This window comes from Corvus brachyrhynchos, unplaced genomic scaffold, assembly GCF_000691975.1.
Source record: "Corvus brachyrhynchos isolate BGI_N302 unplaced genomic scaffold, ASM69197v1 scaffold136, whole genome shotgun sequence".
In the NCBI taxonomy this organism is placed as follows: Eukaryota; Metazoa; Chordata; class Aves; order Passeriformes; family Corvidae; genus Corvus; species Corvus brachyrhynchos.
The window spans coordinates 8,440,929-8,453,550 of record NW_008239080.1 but is presented as its reverse complement, the minus strand read 5'-3'; the positions used below and the strand labels follow the sequence as shown (position 1 = coordinate 8,453,550).

The 12,622-nt window shown below is 35.8% G+C and overlaps 1 protein-coding gene across 1 annotated transcript in view; it reads right to left on the bottom strand.

The window, feature by feature from the left end:
* CSMD1 (CUB and Sushi multiple domains 1) overlaps nucleotides 1–12,622 on the bottom strand; it is a 1,107,925-nt gene that overhangs the window by 754,584 nt on the left and 340,719 nt on the right. Inside the window, exon 3 of the mRNA XM_017739215.1 lies at nucleotides 10,114–10,226. Within this exon, the coding sequence (XP_017594704.1) occupies nucleotides 10,114–10,226 (113 nt within the window). The remainder of the gene's footprint in view (nucleotides 1–10,113; nucleotides 10,227–12,622) is intronic.

The window sequence follows — 12,622 nt, the reverse complement described above, 5'->3', positions numbered from 1 at the left end:
AAGATTTTGCATAGTCAAAATTGTTGCTTTAACATTCTTGTGACTTCAGGTTTAAAATTCACTGACACAATACAGATATGCCTTGTTGTTAAGCAAGTGTAAGAAAGGCACAGATCTAATACAGTCAAGGAGACTGTGTGACCTTCCATGCCTCCTATGGCCCTTTTCAAGTCAATCCTATAAGCCAGCTTCAAAGAACCTTAAGGCAAAATTTCTCGAAAATATTCCATGCATAAATAATTCTGTAAATATTTTAGGAAGTCTTCCACTATATACAAGATAAAAGATTTCCAAGTGTTAAAGGGTACAAATACAAAATACAGAGTTAACAAGTACCCTAAATGGTTTTGCAGACTCATTTATAGCAACACATATACCTAAAGAAGTTAATGGGGTTACTTGGGTGAAGGACCGGTATTTAGATATGCAATATACAAAGTAGTCCAATAGATAGTACAAAAACATAGAGATGACGATCACATAATAGATTTGAACAAAACTCAAAAATATCAGTTAAAATGCAGTGTCTACATTATGCGTACTATAAGCAACCTACTCCCTTTCTTCACAATTAACAAGCTGGTGACATACCAGCTATTTTCTTCATTACTAAGCAAGATCAGCACCTTGGTAAAAATTTAGACATGTTTGTTTTGATGAGTATATTTTATTGCAAACTTCCATCTATCTGCCTTATTATCCCAACTGCAAAAGAAAAACATGAAAAGTTATGCAAATGAAACCTTCAATATATGGGAAGGATATGAAAAACAAAGTAATTCAAAGTGCAATTATTAATGGTTTAGTTATACAAGAGAAGATGAAAAGCAAGGTATGTGACTGTATTTATATGCTAACTATCCATCTAACACAGCAAATTATACAACCTTTAATTAATCACAATAACAGCTGCTGGCTACAGTAACAAAGCAAATCCAAATTCCTATTTTCTATCCCAATAACCCACAGGGGTTTATTCCAGAAATACTGATTCAACTCTGCATCACACTACACCTTTTTCCAGTTTAAAAGAATAAAAATCTGCAAACAATGATCCCAGATGAGATAAGGATTTTTTCATTTTCTTTTATTTTTGCAACAAAAGACATAAAATCCCTAAGTCATCTTTGCCATTGCAAGCAGATTCATAATAAATACAGAGTAGTTATCAACAGTAACTCTTACTAAGATGCAGAGACATTTTTATAAAGGCAACAGTTTCCATAATAAAAAGTGATACTACTTTAAGTTAAGGAAAATAGATAACAAAAAAAAAATATAAACAAAAGAAAGACTACAACAAACCAGAACTGGTATGGCTGGAAATGCATTTTTATTATCCAAGAGTTGAAAAGCCCATTACAACTTTCCCTATTTTGTGCCATCCAAAGGAAAAAACAACTTGCTTTACAAATCAGACCACAAATGAAGCAAGTCATAGTCAGATTCATTAAAATCTAGGTAAGTGGCAGTTGTATTCCATCTGGGACCATCTGAAGACAAGCTGACCCTACTGAGTATATCCAGTAACTAGAAAAGAAATTAGGATTTAACTTTTCAACCAAATAGAAGCCTGGGGATAAATGCATCAAAAATCTCCTGTGAGTAGTTTGGCAACATGCACAAGACGCTGGCACTGTTTTAACTTCCACATTGGTAAAGAGGAAGAGACTAAGCCCAGAGCTGAAAGTTGAAGTAAAATGGAGTTTTGAACAGAAAACAGGTTCCTTCTTTAACTCCTGGAATCCTGATATTTAGCATCAGTTGCTGTTTACAATAAATATGGAGTGAGTAGGGAAGGACACAGGCTGCCTAGCTAAAATTCTATCTCCAGCAAATCTGCAGGGCTATGAACAAAAGAAGTTATTCCACCAAATCCCATTTGGCTGTAAAATGGAACAAACAAAAATGCCAACTCTGTTGAGTCATATTGCATGGCTTGATTCAGAAAAGCACTTGGATAAGAGATGAATTCCATAAATTCCTTATATGGATGAATTAAAAAACCCAAAAAATTCCAACACAATTTTAGAATTATGGAAGTTTTGACCTTGTTTGTTTATCAAACTATTGCAGCTGCAAGAGAATATATTGTAACTTCAAAATTAAAGTCCAGATAGAACTAGAGCATTTTGAACAGGACAGGCAAAGTTAGTCTCTTTCTATTCAGTAGGAGTGGGGTTTGCTTATTTTGGAGGTTTTTTTGTTTGTTTAGGGTTTCTTTTTAAGCTACCTACAACACTGATCTACAGGATTTTTAGATCATGCTGCACATTTGTACTGGTTCCAGCTAAGAGAGAATTAAATTTCTTCATGGTAGCTAGTGTGGGGTTTTGGATTTGTGATGAAAACAGTCTTGATAATGCAGGGATATTTCACAAAATTGCTGAGCAGAGCTTACACAGTGTCAAAGCCTCTTCTGTCCTGTCAACGACTGGGCTGGAAGTGCACAAGATGTTGGGAGGGAACACAGCTGGGACGGCTGACTCCATCTGACCAAAGGCATCATGCTCAGCAACCAAGTGGGCAGGGGTGGAGTCTGGCTAGGGCTGCCATTGCCCAGGGATGTTGGGAGTGATGGCATTTGTCCTCCCCAGTAACCAAAGACGTGATAGAGCCCTGCTTTTGTGGAGATGTCTGAACACCTGCCTGCTGATAGGAAGCAGTGAATGAAATCTTTACTTTGCTTTGCTTGCACATGCAGCTTTTGCTTTAACTATTAAACTGTTTTTACCTCAACCCACCAATTTTCTCACTTTTACCCTTCCAATTCTCTCCCCCATTCACTGTGGGGCTGGTGAGCAAGTGGCTGTGTGGTGCTCAGCTGCCCACCAGGATTAAATCACAACAATAATCTTAATGCTCATTCATATAAGGCAATGACTGCACTTAGATAATAGTGATATTTCAAAAAATCTTTTCGTGTTTTTCACAAGTTAATATTAGTCATATGAACACATATCAGCGATGACAGACAAAAGAACATGAAACTGGATATTAATATCAGCACAGCTGGGATGATGATCTCTCAGGATGTAGCAGGGACATGAAACCACTGTAGCAAGTTATTTAGGCTACACAGAAACAATCCTGTTACAGCACTGACTTTCCACTTCTGTTTTCCATGCTAGAATGTGCTGTTCTGGTTTAGGACTGGCACCTCATAGTAGCAGAGGACCAACTCCTTAATCTTTCCCTCTAGCAAGCCCACTTCAACCAAAACATTTTGGGTTTGTGATCTCAAATAGTAGCAGAAGTAAGAATTTTGTGGAGGGAGGTTACAAGTCCACTAAACCATAACAAGGTATGAACCACCAACAGTGTGTTTGTTAGTGATTCATGCACCAAGGACAAACATCACTGTTGCTCTTACATGGATCAGTAAGTCACCAGAAGGCACAAAATAATCCCTTCCAGAATCAGAGGCAGCCAAAAAGACAGTTCCAAGAACTTATCTTAAAACATGTAATTCCTTTTGAAACGGCTACTAGCCACATGAAGGATGTCTTTTCCTCATTAAGGATCGAGCTGGAAAGATTGAGCTGGGTGAAATATGGAAAGCAGAACACAACTGGCATAGCTTATAAATTGACTAACATAATTGTCATAGCATAACATAAAAGTTATTCTTCCTTTAGATACAAAATTCAGGGCTTAATAATGAGACCTACAATATTTAATTTAATTTTTTGGCCAATTCAAGTAGGGTGTATTCCATTACAATTTTCAGTACAGTGCCTTTTTTTTCTAGGAAAGAATTTCCTAGAACTTCAAATTGGGAAATTTATGCCCTTGAACATTTTAAGGAAATAGCATTCCATCCTGGTCCTTTGAATATTGCTGAAATGCAACATTAAGTGAAAGGAATTTCATTTCTTTAACTGATGAAGATTCATTCATACACTTCAAAACACAAGCAGACTATTTTACCTATCTCTCCTCACAAACACAGCATTTCATTTTTCAGAAGTTTTCTGAACACATGTAGGATTAAAAATAATTTTCTTAGCTGATATTGTTAAAACTCTTTTGATATCTAAATCATTGATATTCTAGATTAGGTAGCAGAGTTCTTATAGAACAGGCTCACAGCCCTGCTAGACCTCTTCTGCCCTGAGATTTTCCTGCTACTAACTATGGCATGGTGTGATACCTGAAATATCAGGAGTTTTTTTAACTGCATTGTGATTTCTTTCCTGTATGTCATCATTAACAGCCATTAATATGATACCATTCCAGAAACATGTTAATTTAATGAAAATTTGCTAAAGAAAGAAAAAAAAACCCTTTTCCTTTTCAAGGACTGTAATTGACGAAGGAAGTTTTTACCCAAATTCATTCTCAGAAAACAATTACTGCCATTCCAAAGAGGTACAGCCACAAATTCAAGCCTCAAAAAAAAAAGTCTTATTTCAGTCTCTGCTTTCACTATTTAAAGTTTTTGGTTTACTTCACCATGTGCATACACAAACACATATTGATAAAAGGTTCAACAAAAATCTCAGATTGAAGAGACTACCAAAATACGATTTAACTAAAAATAGAAAAAGAAATATATCAGCCTATTAAAAGGTCTTACAGCAAATTACACTAACAGACAAAGCTGTCAATACTACATTTACAACAATAGCAGCTTTTACTACAGCATTAAGATTAGTAAAGTTTTCTTACTAAAGAAAAGCTAAGAAAAAGACAGTTTGTGCCTTTAACATTTAAAAAGATTAAATTAATAGAATTTACACTGCTTCTTTCTCCAAAAACCACAGCAGAAGAGAAAATACTTACAGGTTTGGGAGTGACAAACCGAATCCTTCCCAAAACCCATGCAAGAGAATATAGAACAAACTGCATAACTCTTGATTTCATCGTTAGATATTCATTATAATCTTTTGGAGCTTTTCTGAGCTGGATTTACTAATCCACTTATGTTCACAAGTCATTCACAGTTTCACATCACTGAAACAATCAAAATTGTTCCAATTATTGAATCTGCTAATGGAAGGGCTCCCTGCCCATGGCGGTGATGGGGTTTTGAGCTAGATGATTTTTACAGTTTCTTCCAATCTTCTATGATTCTATGAAAATTAAATATTGTCTAATAGATAAAAGAGCACCCATGACTAAACCACAGAGATTAACTGGCGATGGTTGAAGATTCAGGAGACTCATCTCACACTGAATAGTAGGGGATCATTATGCATACAAGTTGCTTAAAGTTGGTATTTTCTTGCCAATTTAGCTTCCTACTTGAAATATTTGCCTCAGATTATTCATTGAATTATTCATCCATTCCCAGAGAGTAACTAGTCTCATCATTGTACCAAGGTTTGTTGGGAGAACTACATAGCCATTAACTAGACTCATGGACAAAAAGTAGGAAGTAGTTCAAGCACTGACTAAATGGCAAGCAAATTTTTACTCTTTAAACCGAGTGCAGAAAAGGTACTTTGGTACTTCAGGGAGGGAAACAAGCAAAACCCAACAAACATTAGGTTGGGTCTAGAGGTCCATTATCTTCACTGGGGTACATGTTGACTAGAAAAATCACAGTGTTGGGAAAATTACCTTGGCAAACTCACAGAATCATACCAAGTTGATTGGGGAAATTTTTCAAGTCTTTTGTTTATATAGCCAAAAGTATCGAACCATAAAAAAAAACAACCAAACACAAAAACAACAACAAAACCCAAACCAAACAAAAAAGAAATCAAAAACAAGACAAAAACAACCAAAACAAAACAATCGCCCACCATGTAACAGATACTCAGGAAGAACAAGAGCAGCAAGAGGTGAAAAAAAAAAGAAAATTTCTTCAAAGACTATATACCATGCAAGTGCATCACTACTTTCTGCTGTTGATGTTAAAAAGGATTTAAAAAGAAGCTTTGGGAAGTTGCATAAGGGAGGATGAGGTAACTGACAGTATAAATGTTAATGCTGGGTGTGAGCAGAAAGCTTTGAGAAATCAAAGAAAAAAAGAAAAAGGGAAATATGGCCTGAGGGCAAGTAGAATAGAGGGAGATCCAAGAGCTCTTTTTCTGGTGAGGAACAGCTGCTGCTGTAGAACAGAGGTCAAGGAAAGGTACAAACAAACACCAAGTCCAGTACATCTGGCTTGTTGTTTAAACACTGTCCACCAATTCTACACTACAAAGAAACGACAAAAACAACCACATACACCCACACACAAAAAAACCCAAAACAAAACCAAACAAAAACAAAGAAAACCACAAAAAGAACCCAACCAAAAAACATGAAAATGAACCAAGGATTGTTAACCTTAGAGGGCATCTAAATGTTTAGCAGCAGACACTAGTGTATCCAAATATAAGTTAAACCCCATGATATTTCATTTTATGCTGATGACTAGAAATACACTATGACATTAGTTTTGTACTTTCACCAGCTCTTTTCCACTTGACAGCTGGATTCCCTGAATGGCAGGCCATGGTACTTTGATAGAAGAAAGACCATGCATTACTCAAATTATACATATGCATAGCAGTTCAGATACTGCTGTCATAGTTTTCTGTATGAGAGGAATACTTCTGACTTTTCAAAGAAAATTACTACAATGATTTAGCAATGCTGATTTTTTAATTCTGTATGTAGCCTTTTTAAAAAATGGCTTGTTAACTTCATTCTAGAAATGTAGGAATCAAACTGATTTTAACAGGGAATTAAGCAAAATTGCACAAGTACAAGTACTTTGTTTTCTCCTTCTGCAGTCCCTGCAAAGCCAAAATATATTTCCTATGGTGTAAACCACTGCAATTATAAAAAACAACCGCACATTACAGAAAGAGGAGCTATCCCTCAATTCTCCAATTCCATTGCTAAAACCTTATGTTTATATATGAAACAATGATTGTAATGGTCAATAAATCATTTAGCGTATTAAGCTGACAGATACTATATACTGAACTTACTACTTCTGAAGTTCATAGTTATTTTCACTGATTTAATCATGTTTGAAACTTACACAGATAATTTTCAGAAAATAAGAATAGTTCAAGTTTTCATCAGTACCAGAATTTAGAGTGCTGATATGATCACTGAGAAAAATTAAAGTATTATTAGTTAAAAATATTAGAGAATCTCAGAAACTCACATATAAATCTGGTGAAATAATGATACAGTAAAGAAACCTACATTTCAGCCTAAGAACTCAGTAACTGCCCAACTACATCAGTGTCTTGTTAAAACTCTCTAGTCTACTGCCACAAAGATCTGATTTCGTTATGTAACTAAATTTATTTAGTTAGTTTTATTATTTAGCTAGTAATGTTAATATTCACATGGTATATGGGTGACAGCAGGCTAAGTCACATAAGTACTACCAATCTTCAAGGGCTTACAGTGCCATAATGTGGTTAAACTAGCTTGATTCATAACTTATTTCTCTATTTTAAAAACACAAAGGATCCAGTTATGTCATTGTTGCATAGTAACTGAGGTCATAAATGAAGAATATACCAAGTAAAAGGCACAGGTCAGAACCTTAGTCAAGGGGAAGGGATGTAATGCTCTCTCTCTGCTAGGGATACCAAGTGTGGGTGCAACTTCAGAGGCCATTCAATCACCACTGAAGTGGTTCACTTGCCTTCTTTCCTGGTTTAGTGTAGTGCCCTACTGAGTTTTTCAAACTCTGCATTCCTAACCCATAATACCCCAAACTCTCATCTGGCAGCAGCATTCAGTAGCACTTCAGTGCTTCCCTTGCTTCCAAGTGAATGGTAATTCACTTACTCAAGAGAAGAATGAAAGAGCTGGCCAAAACCAGGGATAGGCATATAGATTAGGAAGGCAAGTAGCCAGGGATGGGTAGCTGGCAGAGTGATTATAAAGACTTCTACTGGCTGATAATATCTGGTATGTATTCCCCTGTCCTAGAGGAACTGAACGTCTGTCTTAAAATCACATATGACACAGGAGCCAGAAGCAGTCACTATTAAAAACAGGTAGTTTAGGGAAGTTCTTAAATTATGGGCAAGTCAGCTGGCCATTGCAGCAGAAATCATTCCAAGCCTTCACAAAAAAACACCTAAACCCTCACTGCTACAACTCCTTCCAGAACCATCAGTACCCACTGCCTGTCTGTACACTGAAATGCTGTCACTTGAGTGACATTTACCACTTTTTCCAGAGTTAGATGTCATATTTTGAAGTCAATTTAAAGTTCATTGACAACACCAGGTTTACAGCCCTAAATCTGAAAGGGGGCAGTGTTGTTTAACCAGAAAGTGGTGTTCTCTGTTGCTGTTAATTACAGCTCTTCCTGCTGGGGTTTTTACAAGAAAGAGGGCCAGCAGGAAGTGTCATTATATTACAGCCTGTGGCTCCATGCATGTGTTTCTAAGTTGACAGTCAAGAGATGTCCTTTAGCCTTTTTCACTGTCCTTTTCAATATGAAAAACAAACTGCTCAGATTACATAAAAGGATGAATTATGCTACTCCATGCATCTCATAGAACAGAACAATACAGGTACATGGAATGCAGCTTCCTATGGAGGCAACAAAACCAGTTCCTGGTGTGTTCATGATTTCTGATGATCTTTCTCAATTTACCTAGTAAAGCTTATAAAGACTATTGCAATGAAACTTTCTTAGTCTTTTCTCATGGCACTCATATCAGTTAAAAAATAAAAGACTGATTAGCTGACTTACCAGGTGATAAGGCTTTGGGGGACAAAGGAAGGGAGGAATAGCTACTAAGGAAAGACATACTGTGAGCTGCCCACCCAAACAGAAAAAGCTCAAAACAAAAAAAATCTGAGCTACTCATGACACCTCCTATGCTGCTGTCCTTCACACCTATGTAATCCCCTCAATATGCATATTAAATTCAATAAGATGCTTTAAAAAACACTATCATTTCAAAACATTAATGAGATATGAAAGAAAGATACCTACCAATATGGAGTAGACTTCAGCACTGTCAAGAAAGGGAGGTAAAGTTTCAAGAGTTCTAGGAGAAACATGATCAAAACTCACAAAGCATCTGAAGGTACACCTGCGGTCTCTAAGGTACTGTGACTTTCTCTAAAGTGGTGACCAATGTAATGGATTTACACACTTGCAAATTCTATTCCTAGTAAAGAGCTACCATCAAACCATACTACTTTCTAGATTCAGTTCCACATCAGCTGCATCAATAGAAACATTTCAGGCACTTAACTGATTGTAGGCAAAATTTTCAGAATAAACACTATCGACCAAGGATTAGATCTATGAAAACACTGACAAAAATCACTTGGAGTTTGAGAAGTAATCGGAAAATTGCTACAACTACAACTTTAAATATTAGAAACCCTGCCTTTCCATTAATTAAAAAAAAGCAGTAAAAAAATCAAACACACACAATACCCCAAAACAACCAAAGCAACACCACACACTCAGTTTGAAAACAATCCTGAATTACACTCAAAACAACCTCATTATCCAATAAGCGACTTAATATCACTGTATCTGTTAACTTTCCCCAACAATGGCTGCAGTTCTCGTAAAACCATTTCCTTAATACTTTGAGCTATACAAAAGGTATCATTCCCGTCTTATGAACGTAATTCTTGGTATACAAAAGAATTGCTTGGCCTTATTTCTAACAAGAACTGCAGGCTAACACCTTCCACAGAGTAAGTGTCAACTCTTTTCTGTTTTTAATTTTATTTATACATATATTTCTGTTGTCTTTTTAATTTTCCACAAGGACAAGAGTAGTTATTCATTTTCAAGACCAGTTAGGATCCATATCTCCTCTCATTTTTATCATTACACCCCTTAAGTTAGACATTGCCTAAAGATGCCTCCAAAAAAAAATTTAGGAAATAATAAGAAAACCATTTAAATGAATCTATCTCTGAATCCAGCTTTGGAGGCCTGACAAATTTTGTTGAAAACTCTGGCAGCAATTGCAGTATCAGTTTAAATTAAATTTAAAATTCAAAACTGTGGTCATGATAAAATAACATTTTAAGTATGTTACAAAATAAACCCCACAGTTAATGCAATAGCAGCCGATTACTCAAATCTCAAACAGAATTGAAACATCACATTTCAACATGAAAAACATGTATCGAGTATAGTGAACACAAGGTAAGAAGAGTTCTTACCTTCATAGATAGCTTTGAAGCCTTGGGCACTGACAGCAAAATCTGTGGTGAAACAGAGGGTGAGGATAGATCCTGTGCTCACAATAGATGATGGAAGCTGAAATCCAGATAACCTGTGCAATAAAAAGGCACAAGTTACTAAAATTTTTATTATAAAGGCCATCAGTAGATGTGATGAGAATTATGATAAACATGATGTTTTTACTTCCAAACTGCAAACACATTATGGGCTTTACCCTGATGCATCTCCAAACATTCACTGCAAAATTTCAAATATATCCTTGAGCTTTAAAACCCTCCTAGGTTAACAGATCTATGCACTCTCCAGAAAAAAGTGAAAGAAAGACCTGTTTGTATCTACTAAAGACTTTTTTTGTTAGGACTCATTTTAAGATGAAGACAGGTAAATTTAAGACACCCAGAAGTAGATATTCAGGCCTTGACTCACTCAGAGATACTTCATACAATTTTACATAGCTTAGACTATCCTGTCCATCCTCCAGGTACTGCTTCAGAAAAAACATGGATGTCATATGTTCAGTGTGATAAACCTTAACTGACTGGAAAACAAACAAAACCACCACACTTCCATTTAAGAACTTCAGAAAAAATTAACTAACATTTCCCCTCTTATTAGTAGTCTTGCCTTTACATACAAAATAGAATTTTGGATAAGGTATAATTACATTGCAATATTGATTATAAGACAATTTCCCAAAATCTGGATTTTTTTTGAGGGTAAAATAGATTGAGGAAAAATGTTTAGATCCTTTACTGAAAATCACTAAACACAATTTTTTAGACCTGGCTGATACTGGTGAGATTTTTTTTAATGATTATTTTCTCATAAGTAAGATGAAAGACACCATTATTGTCCCACAAAACCAAAACTATACTGGTAGCTTAGTTAATCACTAGTTAATTTCTGTATTGTACAATAGGAGTATGTGATTATGTATTGGATAACCCTGCCAGAAAACTAGTTTGTTCAAATTTCACCCTGAAAGAGCTTCTTAGAAATTGAAATAGATAATTAAAAAAACTCAAATAAATAAACACAAATAGCCAACCAAAAAAGCCTCTTTTTCAGATCTAGGTAGTTAGGACAATCCATGTCTTTAAAAAAGAAACAAAAAACCACCTTGCCCATGAAATTTATGGTACAATTAAGTTATAGTTCATTAATTGGCATCCAGAACTACAGAAGAGAAATAACTGTAAACAACATACTAGTAGAGCAGTGCCACTGAACTAGATGTTCTTTGAAAAATTAGGTTTATTAAAGACAACTTTCATATATAAAAAACACATAAGAGGAACTCCATGCTTCAATTACACCAGTCAGGTGGTTCCCCATCTCTTTCCAATTTTGAGCTTTGGAAAACAAATAGAAGAGTCAGAGATCAAAGTAAGAAGAGCTTTAAATACAGATGAAGGCATACAGTCAAGGCAACAAAATCAGCAAAAATCTTTCTGCAATTTCTTCCTTTCATTTTAAACAACATTGTCTCCCATGTGGTAATTAGCTGTTTGCTCTAATCTTTTTACCTTCTGTGTGCTTGTCAACCTAATAATCCTTTTCCACCTCATTTACTCCAATTCCAGAAATAACCAGGCTGATTTTCCCCTCGGTCTTCAAACTGCAGAACTACCATAAGGCTTGCCACATCTTATGTTCATGCTTTTGTATGTTCTCTCACCTTCACTAGACGTTGCAGTTTTTAGGGAAATGTGCCTCTTGTTCTATTTAATAAATTAGAGTGGTTATCTCGTTTGCCCTACATCTGGAGTGTACTCTCTGACAGCTCATTATTAATTTAGGGTGCGTATTTTCTGATCTTACTTATATGTCTCTCTCTTCTTTGAGAAGTGATTCAAAGAGTTCTTGTTTTAAGGGAGGTTTTTTTGGATAGCACTACAGTATTTCCTGGATCTAACATTTCTTGCTAAACTACAGGAAACTAGCATGCATTGTAGGGGAAGAAAGAAAAATCAGCTTGAGTCAGAAGCAGCTAGCCTCAACATTCCACACTACATGGGAGAACTAAAAAAAGACCCCACAATAAAAACACCAAAAAAAGTTATATCAGTGCAGAACTACAAAGCTTTTGCTACCTCATTCCTGTTTTCTCCACTTGGTCTGGATTTGGTTCATATAAATGAACTTACCTGAACCGTGAGTGGACATCCTGAGTTCTTGGTATGATTTCCAACCTGCTTTGATTCTATTATAGTAAGTGTTACTCCTACAATATGGATTCTTAGGTGCCAAATAAATTTTTTTCTATAGCATCCTTGAAATACTAGAAGACCATTCTTTAGGCTGACATTGCAATTTGCATTAAAGGAAGATATTCTTTTATACCCTAAGTCAGTGCACTTAAAGGTTTTGAAGACTTATAGGTGTGAGACACTAGAATGTTAATGGGTAGTGACTTAAAACATTCTTGCCATTTGCGGAGGCAGCAGGGTGCTTTGCCAGGCCAGGTTTGCACACCAACCCACCCAC